Source organism: Microtus pennsylvanicus, chromosome 8, assembly GCF_037038515.1.
Source record: "Microtus pennsylvanicus isolate mMicPen1 chromosome 8, mMicPen1.hap1, whole genome shotgun sequence".
Lineage (NCBI taxonomy): Eukaryota > Metazoa > Chordata > Mammalia > Rodentia > Cricetidae > Microtus > Microtus pennsylvanicus.
Window position 1 is genome coordinate 41,874,252 of NC_134586.1, and position 20,484 is coordinate 41,894,735.

At 34.3% G+C, this 20,484-nt stretch overlaps 1 protein-coding gene across 7 annotated transcripts in view; it reads right to left on the reverse strand.

The window, feature by feature from the left end:
* Positions 1–1,164: 1,164 nt before the first annotated feature.
* The window catches only part of Cntn6 (contactin 6), a 342,570-nt gene continuing 323,250 nt past the window's right edge, over positions 1,165–20,484 (reverse strand). For all 7 annotated transcript variants that reach the window (XM_075983306.1, XM_075983312.1, XM_075983307.1 and 4 more), the window contains 6 exons: positions 16,410–16,644; positions 16,174–16,289; positions 14,106–14,292; positions 3,311–3,423; positions 2,308–2,476; positions 1,165–1,445 (listed from right to left, as the gene is read on the reverse strand). In XM_075983306.1, coding sequence (XP_075839421.1) covers positions 1,345–1,445; positions 2,308–2,476; positions 3,311–3,423; positions 14,106–14,292; positions 16,174–16,289; positions 16,410–16,644 — 921 coding nt within the window. In that variant the 3' untranslated portion in view covers positions 1,165–1,344. The remainder of the gene's footprint in view (positions 1,446–2,307; positions 2,477–3,310; positions 3,424–14,105; positions 14,293–16,173; positions 16,290–16,409; positions 16,645–20,484) is intronic.

Below are 20,484 nucleotides of genomic sequence, written 5' to 3' on the forward strand. Positions count from 1 at the left end.
GAACTCAGTAGGCTTAAAGAAAAAAAGAAACACCTGATGTTGAAAGTAAAAATGGTGCTGGAATATAGGAAAAAGGATTGGAGAAGAGGGACTTGGGATCCTTTTGATTAAAACACATTATATGCATGTATAAAAAATTTAATAAAAGGATGTACATACATGTATATTAATTTAATTTTGAGGACTGTGATTTCTGGACTGTGAGGGAAATTCAAATACTTTAATAAATAAAAATAAAACCTTGAACCATGTTTTAAAAGGGAAATCTAATCCTCCAGAATAAAAATCAATGGAACAAGCCAACAGCAGGATGAAATCCATCATTTAGTTGATGAAATGGAAAGGTCCAAGGAACCACATTTGCCTGCTATTTCTCTCCAAACAATGCTTTTGTAGCATATGAGGCTGCTGGTTTAAATAGGTTAACTCCAGAGAAGAGTTACCTCAAAAATTGTACTAGGTCAAGACTCACAAGATTATTATTTTCCAATCAATATTATGTTTTGTAATTACAAAGAAGTTTAAGAAAAATACTACAACCAAAAATCTGATCAAATACATGTTTAAGAATGATTTTTATTGTGTAAAAATAAGGTTATGTAAACTACTATCAGTTTATAAGAAGTAGCAGGAATTTATTCACAAGTTTTTAATTTAGGGGGATATAGTTTCTGCTAGAAGAATAAACTCTATTATGGGAACTTGGTTACCAAATATCAGAATTATTTTCAGTGGTTCCTCATTTCTCTTCATTTGTGTTTCCTTGACTAACATTCCACCTTCTTCATTTTTTCTTACCAAGCCTTCTAAAAACTGAGAAGATCTCCAAGCATACTGACATGTTTCAAGGATGAATATTCTTCCAACTGGATTTAGAAATTGCAGCAACATGACTTGGAATATCTGGTATTTGGGAGACTCCCAGCTATAAACAAATGATTGCATTTTGTTTCAAACAGGGCTAAGAGTGTAAATAGTGAAGTGTACTGCTGCAGTACATTAAATGGACATGAATTTACATCTGTTCCATAACTATGATCGTTAATTGAGGTGGTTCTTTATACACACCATATAAGTCACCTGAAAGATACAGCAGTTTTATATCCCAGATTAATTTAGCACCCTCAAATGTGTAATGATGTGTGAACATTAAAATTCAAAGTGTTTCAAAGTGTTTAAAACTGTTTTATTAATGTACCACAGATATTTACAAGATCATAGTAATATACAATTTTTTTCTTTCCAAACAGGTCTGTATTAAGAATATGTCTTGTGATGGAGGCTGGGGAATGTATTTACAGAATGATTTGCTTTCAGAAAATTTCCAAAGATCCATAAATCGATTCATCGTGAAAGTAGTTGAATAGCAAAACAGTAAAAAATTCCAACAATTGACAGGAACTTGGTACAGGGCTTTAAAATCTGAACTCCTAAGGAACTCAAACCTGGAAAATAGAAACATCAAATAATCACCTTCCATGAAACAAGACTTCTGACTGGATTAATAACACAAGACAGAAACTATACAGTCAGGTTTATATTCAAATAATATTTTATTACATTATATTTAATTTTAATAAATGACTCCTTCTGTCATAGGATTCCATCCTAAATGGAAAACTGAAAAAGAATAATAACCAAATCGGTGAAGCCTACTGAAAACATTAAATCTGGCCAACATTTGGTGAATAGTGACTTCTACTTAGAAGCTTTGTGTATATGAGAACTTAATGCCACTAAAACCAAAACAGTATTATTTCTAAGACTGACATACTTGGAAAACGTGATTGAGAAGGCTTCAGCTCAATCTAAATCTTAAAATTGATTCGAGATGTCTGCCACAGACATAGAAAAACATAGGTATGCATGCTTCTATTTCATTATTTCTACTTCGAAACCTTTGACTATTTGTTAAAAAAGAAGTCCTAAATTGTGTACCAGTATAAAACTTATGAATTATTCCCTTTGTTTTTTTTTCCTTTTATTCTTTTCCTTCTTTCATTTCTTATTTCCTTGTGGTTTTTGTTTTTTTTTTCATTTTTCAAATGAGGTAATAGAACATTGTAAAAATGCATGTCCCATGGGGACCTTGAGGGAGGGTTGAAGGGGAGGGGAAAGGTAGGGAGGGGAGCAGAGAAAAATGTAGAGCTCAATAATTATCAATAAAAAATGCATGTTCAAAAATAGAAACAAACTCCTTTTTGGTTGTCACTCAGCATTTACACAATAATTAGAAAGTCCCTGGTAACGTTGATGTTGCAGCTGCCTAGATTAAAAGTCTATGCCAGAAAGAGCAACTCAACTTACTCGACATTTTTGGAATTCTTATTTCCTCACTGCTGCTTCCATCTCCACCATCACTAACCGTTCTTATTTCAATCAAATAGTCTTCTTCAAATGGAACCAGAAGCTCAGCAGATGTATTATTTGTTTCCAAAATATGAGTTTTGCTCTGTCTGTTTTGCCGATAGAGAATCTGTATAAGAGGAAGAGTCAAGTTAACATGGAGCGGAAGTTTGTTAGAGGTTCAGATGCTGCTATGGAGAGGTATCAGAAACATGTTTATAACAATACTCTCATTTATAATGAAATTGGTATCCCAATCATCATACTCCTCATGTTCAAACACCCAGGCTTATCATTACATTTATTTTTAAGAAACAATATTTATTTGAGATTCTTGTTCCTGCAATAAGAGTAGATTTACCTTAACTATAGAGTTCGAATATTTTAGCACCAGGGTTTACTATGAAAAGTCTTTGTTCAGTTTGGACTCAGTACAAATGTCCAAATATATATAAAATTATCATCTCTGGGCAGACACACATACACACACATCTGCCCATAGGTAATTTCCATTACCACTACAGGAGATTACCCTGGGCACTTAGAGATGTTCTTGTTACTCAATAATGTTCATGCAAGATTCCTTTTGTGCTGCCAAAAGCCCATATAAGACTTTATCCTATCTTCTAATGGTCTATTACAATTAATTCTTTGACATCAATCATGTATCATATCTAGAAAAATAATTATTAATTTTTGATAGCAGTGGAGCTATCATGGAGATTAAAAAATTTCATGCTATAGGATTTGGATTTTCCATTTCCATATCACATAACTTCATATCCATTACAGGACCTAGAACACATAACCACTATAATAACAAACTGAAGGCACCAGGGATATTTTCAAGCAATTTTTAAAAATAGCTCGATGAACCCCTGTGCAAATCTTTGTTTCTATTTGATTATGACATTGCTCTTTAATAACATAATTGATAAGATTACATAAAAAACTAAATACTTACCTTATAGCCCAGAACTTCAGACTCATTTTCCATGGTCTTTACATGCTCCCAGTTCAAACATAATTTAGAATTTGACAGCTTCCAGGCAATGTTTGCTGGTGGTTGACTTGGAGCTTTAAGATACAAAGATCCAAATAAATGCTATTTAGTTCATTGTATAATGTAACAACATAAAAGAAAAATAAGTCTCCAAAATTAGCATAAAAGGAGAAAAGATGTTTTATTGTCATTTGAAATATAACAATTATAATCACAATAAGAGAGTTTATTCAAATTCTGGTCATATGATAATGTCGTTTAGACAGACTTGTGAATGAGTAATGGTTTGCTAAGTGCCCAATATTAATTTATTAATCATTGTATTTGAGGTTGCTTAACTTATAATACAGAAAAAAGATGGAAGGTTCAGTTATTTACTGTTAAAGTTGGCTATTAATCAAAGAACAAATTAACTAATATCAAGGTGGAAGCATTCTACATATATATAGAGACACATACATACTGGTATTCGTTTCTAATACTTTTATAACCTTTATGCTGCATTATTATTTGACTGTAATCAACAAAACCAATTTAAGGTATCTAAAGAAAAAATGATACTAATAAAATATGAAATATAGAGAGTATTTTTTACTTATTTACTGGCCAGCTTATCATAGACTACTTTTTGTCACACAATATGGGTGACAGAAATCATAACTTTACATAGTACTTGAAGTTTGAAACTTCTTCTACAGGTAGATAGCCAGGATAGAAATCCTAAAGGAAATATTGTGGTTTGTCAATTATATGATGAGAAACCTTAATTTGAACACATGCCTATGTTAGCACAATCAAGGGTTGCTGCCCACTGATTAAACAAAGTATATTTTATATTATAAATAATGTCTTTGGAACCCAAAAGAGGGGAAAATCTTCACAGATATATTGATCTCTCCAAATAATGGCTACTATGAAGCTGCACTAGGGATCTCAGTCCTTAGAAATGAATGCTGCTTTGGAGAGGAGGAGTAGCACACATTGAAAGGAGGATGCAGAAATACTGTTCTGAAAGAATAGATAAAGTTGGGCTTTAAGAATTTACATATGGGAATGATAATGCTACTTGTAGAGTAGAAAGTCAATTTTCCCAAAGTACACAGTTGGAAAATAGCTGAGTCAAAACAGAATCCTGGTCTCTTGGTTCCCATCCAGTGCATTCTCCATGACAACTTGTTGCTTCTCAAAGACTCCTCATAACAATGCTTTTGTTATTGAAAAAAAAAATGAGAGATTTAAAATAGTTCAGCTAAAAAGCTGAGGCAGAGATAAAACAGGCCAGAAAGATGTTTCTGTTCTGAGTGTGAGGTGCTGAGTCTAGCATTTAAGTCATTAGAGCAATGACAAAAACAGATGTGACTTCTTGAGCAGTTTGAATCAACATCTATTTACTGTCTTATGTGCTATTTGAATATGCTCAACATGCTGAACTAGGGGCATTGCTATTGGCCTCCCCAAGCCCACTCCTGATTATTTAACCCTGTTGCCCAATTTGGTGTGTGACAACTAGAGAAGTGTTTACCCAGTAATATTATGGGACCCAATTATTATTTATTATAGTTTCACTTTATTGAAAAATAGCTCTTTTGTGGTTTTTTTTTATAAATTTTTGAGGACATGTGCTCTTTTCTACTCTGTATCATCAACAGCTAGAACAGTGCATGGATTAAATATTGATAAGCTGACAATTCAGATGTACTTAAAAAAAGAAAAGAAAAAACTTGACACCACGCAGTCTAAAACCAAAACTGTGCCATTTCTCATATTTCCTTTGTCTTAGTGAACATGCAGTGGACATTGGCATGATTCACAGGTACACTCTATTCATCATTCTGACCTGTGATTTAGGGAAATTTTTCATTTGCAGATCTATAGCCTTACTCATGTATTTATATGAACCAGTTTGAATGGCTATACTCAATATTTTTTCTTGACAAAATAAACCAATTTGCAATTAAAGTCATAAAATATCTGTGTTTATTACACACTTAACATATGCCAAGGGATATTTTTTATTTATGATGGGCCTGGTAGCAATCACACTGTTACAGTTATCTTCTATTAATGTATTCCAAGTTGAACTTTAAAATATTTTCTTCAGCTATAAATGTGCTAATATAAATATTTCCAATAGATATCAGGGATTTAATATCTAGTATACTCTTTGGACATGTTTCTTCACAATAATTCATCAACACTAACAACATCTTGTAATCAGCACAGAGAACATACATATTCAGCCCTACAATGTCACTGGTAGTTTTATTTCCTGCAAATATCATTCATTTCTTGCTGTGCCTTTTGTGTGTTCAGCATGTTTAGAGTAAAAGGAGTCCTTTCAATATCAAGTTCACTGTTGATGCAGCATGAAAAGAAACAGGGAGCTGAGTTTCAATTCTTTGAAAGACAGACAGTTTTGATGTTGGTAATAACCTTGTCATTGATATGCATGCATTTGTTTCTTCTAAGCAAAGAGCAAACTTCCCATGGGCACACCATGAGAAGCACTCCTTGGAATGTATGACCACTTACATAGCTTACTTACATTGTTTGGCTTCTATTACTGTTTGGATGATAGGAAGACTCTGATTTTGAGGTCAAAGAGCTGAAGTTGTTCCCAAAAGCCCTAGTTTTATTATCTCTTAAATGAAAACCATAATTCCTAGTTTATAAAGTTCTTGCTTCATATGAAATACAATAGGAAGCCTCCTTCATTTTGCCAGTGGTTTATATTAAAGTATCGAAAACCATTACTAGTGTCTCCTAAACATAATGGTTCTCCACTGTCATGTTATGAAACAATCAATTTTCAGTCATGCCAGAAGTGGTTTGCCACTAATAACATGAGTCCAACATTTGCAAATGATTCATTGCTGATGGAGAAAGGTCATTGGTTAAGTAATAAAGAAACTGCTTGGCCTCATAGGTTAAAACATAGGTGGGAGGAGTAAACAGAACAAAATGCTGGGAGGAAGAGGAAGTGAGCTCAGAGACGCCATGCTCCCCTCTCCTGGGCAGATGCCAGATGCAATAGCTCGGCTCTCTGGGGCACACGCGATGAAGCTCCAACCCAGGATGGACATAGGCTAGAATCTTCCCGGTAAGCGCACCTAGTGGTGCTACACAGATGATTAGAAATGGGCTAAATTTTTATGTGAGAATTAGCCTAGAAGAGGCTAGATAGAAATGGGCTAAGCAGTGTTGAAATGAATACAGTTTGTGTGTTGTTATTTCGGGGCATAAGCTAGCCAGGCGGCCAGAGTCCTGGGGATGCAGCCCCTCCACTCCTATTACAACACATTGCTTAAATATAAATATCATAACTTGAAGATCATTCTTTTGTGTCCCTGCTCTTGAGGTTACTACATACTTATGAAAGGAAAATGTACTGAAAGGGTCTCAGCTAATTTCCTGGGAAGTTATGGTTTGTGAACACTTTTGTCTTTATTTTATCTGAATTTAGAAACATGGGTGTCAGTGTCATCTATCTGACCTTAAGGAAAACAGCAACAGCAACAACAACAGAACAACCAAAAACTTCCAAAGGTGTTATACAGGCTATCACCTTAATATTTGCACTGCTATCATTTCAGTTTTAATGGGGAGGATTAAAGGAGTGCCAATTTCTTTAATGAAATTAAAATTTCTGATACCTTAAGAAAACCAAAATATTTGTGGCATATATCTTCAAAACATGTTATGTTGTTTGGATCATACTCATGAGTGGTAAACTCAACAAGCAAACACCTTTTCTACTTTGTTTTAATTTTCCCAGGCAATTTCTAACGGCCTAAATCGTGTTCTATTAATGAAGTGACAGAGCAGCAGTAAACTAGCCCTTCATAGCTCTAATGGCTTCCCTGTAATCAATTTTTCTGTAGATGGCATTTATATTCAGCTGTAGTTCACACTGTGAACCCAATTCAAAAACAACTTCTTATGTTACACTTCTAAGTAACAGCATGGGGTTGACATTTGGGCAAGAGAGAAAGAACATAAGTGCAAGATGGAATAAAAGCTTAATGCTTCCTTTATGTCTAAATATGGATTGATTGCATATTTACAGCAAAAAAGAATCTAGTGCAGAGTGCTAGTCAGTCAATGTCCAGGTCCAAACTGAGTCAAAATTTGCGAACACTTTCAGCTGCAGTGTCTGAAAATAAATTTCTACATTGTTGTTTTGTTTATACTCTTCTTTTCTTTGTGCAATTGATTTGAATTTTTTCTTTTTATTTTTTTTTTGTAAATCTAACTGCTATTGACATGATGCTTGTGCTGACTCAGCGCACTTGCTATACCTCTTTGTTGTTTAGAAATGCATTTTTTTTTACTAAGGTGTGGTACTTAAAAGTACGTCATATGTATTATTTGGAAACAACCACCATACAATCATTATCAACACTATTATTATATTAAATATAAAAGATAAAGTACTTATGAGGCTTTATATGTATTTGTATATATACCGATATATACATAGAGATATGGAGATCTTTTGACCTCTCAATGTTGTATATACTTATTGAAATATACATCCCACTCCATACTCTTCCTTATGTGTATCTTAGCCTCTTGCATTCTTCACGGTGTTTCTTACAACATGTAGCAGTTTTATTATCTTTCTCTTACTCTTTGTTGTTTATCCAGTAAGAGAGACATTTTCAGCAGGCAAGCGTACATCAGAACTGAGGAATGTACGTGGCTCATGGCGGCACTGTACATTGAGTAGATGACAGAATATTTGGAATTAAAAATAAAATAATATAGTTTTCTTCTCTCCACAGCTGTGCACTTCATGATAGCCAATCATGAGAGTTAAAGATTTTGGTTAATGTGAATTCTCATTTTCCTGACTTTACAATGAAAGAGAAAGTAACAAATTGAAAATCTAGATGGTGACAGTTTCAATGTGTGATGGATGAGGAATTTTTTTTTTACTTGCTGCCAGTATTCAAAGGTAGTCTTGATATCACCTCAAGGACATGGAAAATCAAAGTTAAATCCAATGATGCCACTTAGAATCAGGACTTCCTTCAATGTTTCATTAAAGCCATTTCACCCCTAATACTTTGGGTGTCCTTCTGTGGCCCCTGATGAAAATTTCTCTAAAAACTTTCATGAAAAATAGCAAAAAGGAGCAGTAGTTTTGTTTCTTTTAAAATGGGTAAAAAAAAATTAAAGTAAAATTTATGGCTAAGTTGTGTAATACATTTTGTCATGCAACGAGCCCTCACTATATTTTAGCCATTGGGTCTCCTTTAAGCATGTTATAGCTTTAGTTCTCATAACAACCACAGAAGTAAGCATCATTCCCAGATCTGCTTTTCAAATATAAACATATATTCATAATTATCGTGTAAAAATACCTCGGCTCAGAAGATAACTCAGTTGGTAAGGTGGATTTTAGAAGACTGAGTTCAATTATCAGGATTTTAAAATGCCAGTATGTGGTGCATATTTGAAATCTATACTCTGGAAGATGGAAACAGGAGGATCCATGATTCTTCTGGCCAGCAACTGTAGCTTGTATTTATTGTAAATCATAGACCAATGAGACACTGTCTTACTTAAAGTATCTATTGCTACAACAAGGCACCATGAGCAAAGAGTTAGAGAGGAAAAGTTTATGTGGCTTACACATCCACATAGCTGTTCATCAGCAAACAAAGTCAGGATAAAAACTCATACAGGACAGAATCCTAAAGATAGGAGCTGATGTAAAGGCCACAGAGGAGAGCTGAGGATGTGGAATGTTCTTCTTTTATTGGTTGATGAAAGAAGCTGTTTAAGCCAATGACTTAGCATATTAAAGCCAGGTGGGAAATTGAACAGAGATATATATAGAGAATAGATAGATTCAAGGAGATGCCATGTGACCACCAAAGGAGAAATATGCAAGAATATTACCAGTAAGCCACAGCCTCATGGTATTATATAGATTAATAGAAACTGGTTAATTTAAGATGTAAGAGATAGCTAGGAATACACCCGAGCCATTGGACAAACAGTTTTGCAATAATATAATAAGCCTTTTTATGTTTCTTTGGGAATGAACAGCCGCAGGAGTGGCCAGAACAGAAACTTCCATCTATAAATGACTAAATTTCTGTCTACAAATTGCCAATTTTGTTTATAAATGTTTATTTTTATTTAAAGGGTGTGATTATAAATGGTTAATGGTCACAGTGAAGGTCTTTCTAGAAAAAGAAGAGGGATATGATATAGAAATGAATACATTGGTTTAAACTTTGGTTTATTGATACAAATTTAAGGTCAGTTTTGTTATATGTACATTTCTATACTAGTTTAAGGTAATATGTTTATTTAGCTTATTTAAAAATGTAATGTATTATTAAAATACAGACTAAGAGTTAGTCATTGGTTATAATCAAACATATAATAACGTAAGTTAGGTATTCTAGATAAACAGACATATATTACAGATGGTATTCTTCAAACCATTCAAAGACCTCCAAACCATGGCACTAAAAATATTTTAAATGCTTGGACTTTTTTAAACAGTTATACATGTATGCTTCTGGAAGTAACAATTCATAGTGGCTAAGGGTCATCACAGTACCTCATTATGGGATTTGCCTTCAATGTGACAAGGCTAGACATTTGGGCAAGAAACTGTTCTTGCCTGGATGGCCTGATGGTATTCTATATGAACTGAACATGCAGGAACCACAGAAAACTGACTACTAAACTTTCCAAAAGATGGGACAGTCCTTCAGTATTGCTGCTTCATAGAAGTAGTTTCCAAGCATTCTGCAGGACACAGAAGAAAGTAGCTGAAGAACTTTGCCAGTATAAGGCAGAACAGATCTTCAAATTCCCTGCTTTATTGAAGTCTACCAGATATTGTAGGCCAAGAGGCTGACAATGTCTGCCCCAAAGTTACAAAAGAATTTTGTGTGACTGTCCAGGCAGCAGTATGTCTCTGTCATTTCTAGAACTTTGGAAGTTGCTTAAAATGCATTTTCTGTTTACTTAGGTAATATAAAATAATAATAATAATAATCTTTCTGGGATCTTTGATGGAATTGAAGACTAGATAGTTATAATTATAGTTTTTCTTAGTTATGATAAATGATAAATTATATATAAAACTTTAGACTTACAAAGATATGATATATGAGAGTATTTTCCTTAATTTGACACATGTAAATGAACTAAATATTGTAACTATAATTCTCACTTGTTAAATGTTTTGTGTATGTAATTTTACTATGTTAAAGTTAAAATCTTCCATTTTAAATAGACAGAAAAGGAGAGATGATGTGGAATATCCTGTATTTGTACTGCTTTTATTGATGGATGAATAAAGCTGTTTTGGACAATGGCTTAGCAGAGTAAATCCAGGCAGGAAAAGCAAACAGAAATATATAGAGAGAGTAGGTAGAGTGAAGGAGATGCCATGTAGCCACCAAAAGAGAAATATGTTAGAATATTACCAGTAAGCCACAGCCTCACGGTTTTACATGCATTAATAGAACTGGTTTAATTTAAGATTTAAGACTAGTTAAGAATATGTCTGAGCTATTGGCCAAACAGTCTTGCAATTAAAATAGTTTCTGTGTAATTATTCAGGTCTGGGTGGCAAGGAAACAAAAGTGCAGTCTCCATCTACAGCTTACTGGTTGGTATCCCACGGCTTGCGCTGTGTGCTTTCTTATAGAACCCAGGATCACCAGTCTAGGGACAGTACCACCCACCATTTGCTGGGCCCTTCCCCCATTGATTACTAATTGAGAAAATAACTTATAGCTGGATCTCATGGAAGCATTTCCTCAATTGAGACTCTTTTCTCTCTGATGGAACTAGCTTGAGTCCAGTGGATACACAAAACCAGTCAGTTCACACAACTTATCTCAAAGTAGTTGGATGTATTCCTGAGTTTGTCCTTTGGCAATCCTCACATATATTGCAATCACACAAGAAACTTTCACACAATATTTACAGGAGTCAAAATGATAGTGTGTGGATAAGTTAGAATTCATGTCCCCCTTTCTCTCACCCTGGAGTCGTATCTTTTTGAAGACTGTTTTACAATAATCCAAAGTTAGATGAATTCTTTACAGATACAGATATATTGAAGAAGGGAATTGGTAGAGTCATAAAGAGAACATTTCCTTCTTATTAGGAATATCAGGGACACTGAAAACCGAGGGTTTACTTAATAACATTAAAAACATAGTTGTAGATTTACTATTTATGTATGGGTAACACCAGATCACTTGCCCTTTGCAACTTTGTCTGCTGTGGTTTTCTGTAGTGGACTTCATCTGCATCAAAGAGAACTTTCTGTGGTAAGTGATGAGAGCTACACTTAACTGCATATATAAAGATTAATATTTAGAATGTAGTCAGTAATTATGATAATTTATTAAAATAGTAGGTGTAAGTTTGCCTCCAAGATCCGTTACCTCAATAGACTCAGGAGTAAGATAGGCTTACAATACTAACCCAACTCTTACAACTGAGACCACGGATCATTACGGAAGAGAGAGGAGAATGAATAAGAGACAGAAGAACAAGAAGTTTGTTGTGAGAGAAACTTTGTCTCTCACAAAGGAATGTGTGAGAGGGTACACCCATGATGTCTAATCAACATGGCCACATAAAGAAGACCTGAACAATAATAACAAAGGAAGGATATGCTAATGCAAGTGGGAAATTAAAGTTTTACACCTAAACTTAGAAGGACAGTAAACTGGAGGATGCTTAGAGTAAGAATAATGGTCTTCCCCAGGGAGGAGTTTCACTTGATATTGGTTATCACATACCAAAAGGTTAGCCCTAAATCATATACCTATAAGTAACATTGTACTGATAAATTTTATTGTTGTGGCAGAACCCAGTGTTCAAGGCAATTTATGCTATAAAGTATAAACTGGGTTATAGTTTCTAAAGTTTATAATCAACGAAGACAGAGCAAATGCATGGAGGTATGAATACCTTAGAATTCTCATTTTGATTCACAAACAAGAGACAGGGAAAGTACACAGGGAACAGCATGAGTCTTTTAGAATATCAAAGCCTTCAATCAAAAGCATACTATTTGTCTTTCCAAAATAATTCCAATGGTGGGACAAATATTCAAACATATGAGCCTATGAGGACCTTTCTTATTTAAACTACCATAGTCATAATACAAATATAGAACAAAAATAATACATTGATTCAGTCAACTCATTTTAAAACAGGAGGAGGAACAGGAATACATGCTCATGTAGTGGTTTTCTGAAAAGTTTTCTATCCATTCTATCTCAAGTTAGCAAAATGAAGTAAAACAGAGCAGGGAAATTTCAGTTACTTATACTATAACAGACACTCAGAAACTGCACTTAAATGCCAAGGAACACATGGTAACTAAAGGCAACATAAAAGTCCAAAATCTTTGTCTTCATGTTTTGTCCTCTGAGTCACTCATCTGTTTATCTCATCTGTTTATCTATGCTTAGAGCCAATGATAATCACTCAAGATTGAAAGCAAAAAGAGAAGGCGTAGCTTAGACATGTTCTTAGCCCATATGCCTACTAAGTTCCAAGAAGACACTGGTCATTGTCATGCACACTGCTCTTCGAGTAGTCTTGAGTTTGGCTCCCATCATCTACCTGTGACACTTATAATCTCTTGTAACTCCAACTCTAGGTGTACCTGTTATCCTCTTCTGACATCAGCAGGTGTATACACACACACACACACACACACACACACACACACACACACGTGCAACCTCATGAATGCAAATTAAAATTAAAATTGACCCTTTTAAGAAACAGGAAATGCAATCCCTGTAAATAGATTTAATCAGGGTACCTATAAAAGAAAGAACACATAGTGATCAGAAAGTTCAACGTTGGGCACCACTATATACTTCAGACTTTGAAGAGGAAAAAGTTAGGGCAAAGAGCAAAGAGTTTGTATATATAAGATTTGGACTGAGTCCTGGTTCAGTACCTAGAGTGAAATATCTCTCACCTTCTCATATTAATGCAATATGTATCCTTGGGTCTTTTCACTACTATCCACATATATTTTTAGTAACACTTGATATTATTTGAGCTAGTAATGTAGCCACATACATTTCTCTCTCAAGGAAAAGGAGAGAGCAGTGGGGCAAGGTATCACTATATGTAGACAATTATATGTGATGACTGAGGTTGCATACAGGAGCAGGAGGAATTATTTTATGGCAAACAGCTTGTAAGCTTTAAAAATAGACTTCTTTGAAATACCTTGCAGAACCATAGCTAAAGTGATAAGTAGATCATCACTTGGCAATGACTGATTTTAATTATAAAAACTCAGATTTACTAAAATTGGAATTAGGCCTGTATTATTAACTATCTCTTTGAAGTTAACTAAATTATATGAGAATACAAATAGTTTTGCTTTTTTGTCCTTATGCAGACGAGATGATTAAAACTCTGAAGAATAAGTGACCAACTTGTCTTCTATGAGAGGTCAGTATTCTAGCACATTTTGTAGGAAGCAATGAAGATCATAGTCTTAAGAACTATTCTCTTCAATCATAGACATAATCAAACTCCTTTCTTTTTTAGAATTCCAAAAATAGCCAGGTAACTTATTTTAGTTATTGTCACATAGTGTAAAACAAACAAAGCCACCAAACAGACTAAGCAGTAAAACCATCTGGTAGGAAGAATGAAATGAATACAGAGAACATAAAATGTAACCATTTACAGATTAGTGACAAGACTTTGATTAGGATATATATACACTTACGGGACTTTTTGGTTGTGACATTGACTGGGGGACTTGATGGTCCTGTCCCAGCAGTGTTGTAGGCTCTCACGGAGGCAAAGTAAATTGTATTAGCTCTTAGACCTGTAATGTTCTTGGTTGTGACATTTCCACTGACTCTACTTTTACCAATCATAGATTCTTTGGAGTTGTCTGTCCAATATAAGACCTAAGTGGCAAATACAAATGGTGAACAAGTTACTGTTTTCTGAAAATATAACAACTCTGGAGTATTGTAAGATGACACAAGTATAAATGATAAAACATGTGTTTAATTAAAATGAACCCAAACACAAAAAAATAAATATTTAATATTTATGGAGAGTAAAACAGAAATATTTACTGTGAAAGAAGAGAACCTGAATATTTTTAGGCCACTAAAATAATTAATGAAATACCAGTAGGTTATCAGCTTTAACAAAAGGCATAATAATTCAGACTAAAACAAATTTATTGCCATCAATCAACTTCTAAGTTCTGATGTTTTCATATTAATATTTCTTTTAGAGTTCTTAGAGTCTCGGAACAATTAATAACTAAATTCACTATAGTCACTTGCTATGCAACAACATTGTTTCAGACACACTGAAACAAGACAACAGAATACAAATTTCTGTAAGAGCTCTTAAGCCTTCAAGTTGGAATTTCTATGTGTAAAGAAAGCATAGGATGAATTCCAAAGATGGGTAAATGGAAATAATTAATCTTTGGAAGAAAACCAATGTTGGTCAGTGAGGAGTATAGAATTTAAATAAATAGCAGGGCTTGGGGGGATGATGTTTGATATTCTAGATATTATCAAAAAAACCTTGCCTTTGGAGGATAAGATTTTGTTTTTCTCAGAGGAATTATAGGAAAGGGGGAGAAAAGGTAGAAGGAAAAAATAAAGATATTTTTTAAAAGGCACTGTTCTATGAAAGATAAAATATCAATGCCCTGACACATTGGAATTGCAAAATAAAGAATAGTAGGTGATTAATGATGTTCTTACAAATGTATTTTACTTCATTCTGTACACTTTAATTGGAAGAAATCTGAATTGTTTTTCCCTTTGTCACTTTGGCCCCTTGACCTTGATAATTAAATATCTTAAAGTCAGTAAAATTCTATGGTTTAAGATCTACAACAGTTCAACTTTTCCACTCTTTAAGAATACAGTGACTATAGTTTGAATAATTAGATAATGTAGTTTCATGATAAACTAAAGAAAAGTTATTGTGTTAAAAAAAAGAATTCACATGGGCTCTGTCCTCTCAACTGATTTTCAGCCATTACTTTTGATGTATACTTGCAATGTTGTAGGCCACTCATGTTAATTAATTGCAACTATGTACTGATTAAAACAGATATTTTATAATGGTAAATTTGTTAGCTTAAGACCACCTGGAAATATTCCCATCTCCTTATCTCTGTTTTGAGTTAAAACATTGAAGGTTGAATCTTCAATGCTACACCAAAGCATTGTGTATTGAAAGAGCCACAGGCCAATGAAATTATGGGGAGGTAGAGGAATCTTAAAAAGATGGTGCCCCCTAAAGAGAGACAGATCATTAATGTCACATCCTTGAAAGAGGGTGACACTGTACCTGTACTTATCATTTTCTGGCTGCCATGACAAACATTTTCTCCTTCCTGGTATTCTCAGAGGTAGCACGTCCTCATTTGTGACCCCCCAAATCAATAAGCCAATTATATTCTGAAGCTCTGTAACTGTGAGCCAAAGTAAATTAATAATGCTTTTATTTATTAAAAATATTTTTGTATATGTATGCAACTGTGTAAAAGTATGCACATTTGCTTGTGTGACCATGTGTATCTTTGCAGGTAGAGGCAATAATGAGCATCTCCCTCCACCATACCCTCACCCCTATTTTCCACATTCTTCTTTTAAAGTATTCTTGTAGCTGTTTGGACACGTTGGTATAAAGCAGAGTAACAACAGATGTACTGTTACATGACAGGAAAAGGGGCATCTTAATAAACATCTGTGTAAAAGCTATTGTGTCGTGAGCCTCTGCATCATATGAAGAGTGAAGTCAACGTGGGTTACCTCATAGCCCAGCACTCTTCCAGTATTTCTATTCCAAGCAATGGCATTCCAGGAAACCTCCATTTCAGAAGCAGAAAAACTCTGCACAGAAGTTCCTCTTGGGGCCAGCTGAGGTTCTACCATCAAAGAAAAAGACATCGCTATATTTAATAGAGAACCTCAAGGAAAACAAAACCAAAATAAAAGAATTGTTCATGGAAACAAAATAAATCATCCCAGCATTAAAGGCAGCTTACCATCTTCCCCAGAGTAGACAATGGACACCGTACTCAGGGATCCTTCTCCTTCGTTGTTGTACACTCCTACTTTCACTTCAAAGGGAGACATGGGCATGATGCTCTCATTTCTGTAAATGAACCTTGATGATTCAACAAGAGCTACCCTTTCTTTCATCCAGGTTGTTGAGCCCACTGGCCGGAACATGACAATGTATCCAAATCCCTCTCCATTCTGAAGTTCTTCTGGAATGGACTTGGGCAGAATGGAATCAGCCATTGAGTCATCCTAAAGAAATCTTTTGCACTATTATTATATTTGTTGATCACATGATGGATTCTTCTATAAAGCAGTTTTAGATAATTATAATATTTAATGAGAAATTACAGATACTTTTATTCAGAGCGTTATTTAGAAAAAATGATTCTAATGCAAGGAACTTATAGAGAGCTAAAATTTTCAAAAAGACATATAAATAATGTATGACATATTATATCTCTTCCATAGGTACATCAATAAATTGTAATGATAAAATACACTACAACACTAAAAGCTTTAATGATATAAGCTATAACATAATCTTACATGAATTTTTAAGCTCAGCACCAAATTAACTTATTAACTATTTATCGCATGCTAAATATACTTTATTTTCAATATTTTGAGAAATTCTAAGATGAATGTAATATACTCACTTTTAATATCATACCCTGTAGGAAATAGAGTATTTTATTCAAAAGTATAAAAAAACATTCAATCTATTAAAGCATATCCCTCACAAACATCATCACTCTGTATTTGTCCTTACAAAAATATATACACATCATGAATTTTCAAATAATCAAATTTCATAGAGCACCTTTAATATTTCTTCTCACTAAACAAAAGTAGGTATGTGTTTGTTCAGAACATTGTATACATGAAAATTGTAATTATATCATCTCAGCAAGAAAAAATAAAACTCTGCTTCAATCTGAACAAATGCCTTACCTGATTATAGCTACATTTTATTTATGAATCAATGGAATTTACTGCTTTTCTACAGGAAAAATACTTCTGTTTAATTATTTTGAGTTTTTTTTGTAATGTGTATCTGACCCAGTACAATCCCAGTGGTTTTCATCGTCACAAATCTACTTATTGAAACCATTTGGCTTGCTGCTTGCACCAAATCCTCTAGTTATATACTCCAGAACCAAAAGAATCTTATACCATATACCCTAGATTCTGTGATAAGTTCTGCTGTAGACTCTTATGCTCTATAGTAACTAATAAACCGAAATGATTCTTCTTACAAGGTTTCAATATGAAGCCTGGGGTCTGGAGGGTAATGAAGTAAAACCAGTCTAGGCAATAAGTAGAAAATATGAGAAAGAAAGAACATTGAGGTGTTAGAGACAATTGATATGTGTTTTAAGCTCTCTGGCAAGAGACTTTGCTCAGCAGGTAAAGGTGCTTGTAGCTCATTGAGATGACCTGGAATCTATTTCTGGATTTATATGGTGGGAGGAGAGAACAGATGCCTGAAGGTTGTCTTCTGACCTTCAAATGGACACATGCACGCATATGAGCACAGACAACCCACATGAAGGAAATAAATGAATGTAATAAATATCTTTAAAATGCTCTACAGTAAGTATGAAGGAAGTAGAATTTTGCTACCAGCCAGGTGCAAAACTTCAAGCAAAGGAAATATGTATGTAGAGCTGCATGCCCCATGTTGGGTGCCAGATGAAGAAGGACACTTAAAAGAAATCTCACAGCAGCTCAGACATTTATTTAGGGGTGGACTCAAAAATCAGAATCCTCTGATGTAATGGAGATCAGAAACTGAGTACTACAGCTGGAAAAGAGACAGACACATGGGCTACATCAGCATAAATAGTATAAGAGGCCACATCCCAGTGGGTGGGTAACTACTGGCTGTAGGACTTCCTCAAACACCCAAGAAACCGGGAGAGTTGGGTCTTGACTACAAGAAACCTGAGCATGGACAAGAACTCCCACGGTCTACAGTGATGAACAACGTTCCACTTACTCCATTGACCACATATTCAGATGCAGACACCTTTCAAATCCTCTTGACTTTCTAGCTTTAAAATAAACCCCTATTAATCGAGATGACCATGGAACAGTCTAGCAAACAGAGTGAAAAGATGAGAAAACCACAGCTGGTGAGATGGAACAAGAGTAATACTTTTTATTTTGAGTTTAGGAAGATCAGAATTAACTACTTAATTTGGAAAGGTTTGTAAGAGGTTTGTAAGAATTCAGCAACTTGCATTGGATTTATTTTGAAGCTTCTTCATTCTCAGATATAATTGCAATGTTTAATTTAGTTCTATAAGCAGAGGACAACTCCTTGCCTATTCGTACCTGGATTGCAGGCTGGTTTTGAAAATAAGAATTTAAGTAACAGAGTACCATATACTGAATGAAGGTGTCATGCAGTTCAGAGAGTTAGCATGACACAGGACAACTAAGAGGGAAAGGAGGTATCAGTGGAAACAATGTAAGTATGCATGAAATTCTCAAATTATAGGAAATAAAGATTCAAGGAACATAACCACACATCTTCATTTTTGTGTACATATATAAACACATATGTATATATGTTTTATCTATACATATAATATGCATAAATGTACATCTGTTTATATATGTGTATATATATGCACACCTTGGTATTAGAATAATAGAGTGGTGAAACTTTATAAAGGAGACAAAATTATCTATAATGTTCAATATTTTCATCATGTATAGGATTGCTAACCCCAGTCATAGGCCTTTATTATCATGCTTTTCCTATATCCCTGTTTATGGCCATAATGGATATGACACACAACTTCACACCTCAACTAGTAGAGACCACAAAATAAAGATGAATGATACTATTCAGTTTGTGTTTGTTTGTATCTGTTTTCTTCTAATATCATAGATATGGTGTCAAATTTTGCAATGTAGTAATTTTAAATTCATAAAATTACAATATAAACCATTACCCACAAAACACATATAGTGTACATAAAGACAATTATAGAAGAACCAAAGCATTTCTGATCTTGGAAGAGAAGAAAAAACATGGGAAGAAATCAGTAAAACTCACGTCTACTAGAAGAAAGATTCTTGTAAAGCATCTGATGAATGTAGACATCTAAATTTTATATTCACCATCAAAACCTAAAGCAATTTTTTAGCTAAATTCACTTGAAACATCAAATCAAATGGCCAAAAATAATGTTTGACTGATTGCTTAAAGCATCTGCTGAAAAACTCTATCAGTGTGTGTTAGGACAACATGGAAGAATATGGAGTAAGAATCCTATGTTCAAATATTTAGTACCTGCTGCGGGAACTCCTTCTGCTCCTTCAGCCAATAGCCTTTAAGATACCAGCCCACTTGGGCGTGGTCTCTTTTGCTTTATAAAGAGGCCTGTTTTGCCAATAGGATTTGCTGAAAGAGGCAGAGGCAGGACAGACTCCAAAGCTACAGAGAAACCCTGTCTCGAAAAACATTGTGTATATATATATATATATATATATATATATATATATATATATATATATATATATATGTTGACTTTTTAAAGCAAAATAGACCATGCCCAAGTGTGTTGGAATCTTAAAGGCTATTGGTTGAAGGAGCTCCCACAGCAAGTGTGCACATAATCCATGTTTCATATCTTTTTGCTTAAATGACAGCTCTGTACCCTACCTTATAACCTTTTCAGAAGGGCATGAGTCTCTCTGGGTAGCCCACAAAACCCTGTAGTTCTGCACAAATGTGTCTCTCCTCTCCCTTAGGCCTGGAACATTCTATGCTTTTAGTTCACAGATCCTACCAAAGAATATTAATGGAGGGTACCCTATCATCTAAGCATTGTGTTCCAAAATAACCACATGAAATAAGTGACATAGAAGCAAGGATCAATTCCAGATCTACAGTAGATCTTTCATTGTCATTTATAACCCAGAGGCCCAACATTTACTTCCTAGTCTCCGGCCATATAAGCAGGATGAATGATTAATATTGTCTCACAATTGCTTGCTCATTCTCTTTTCTTTTTCTATCTATTACTGAATTCCTCAGCCTTG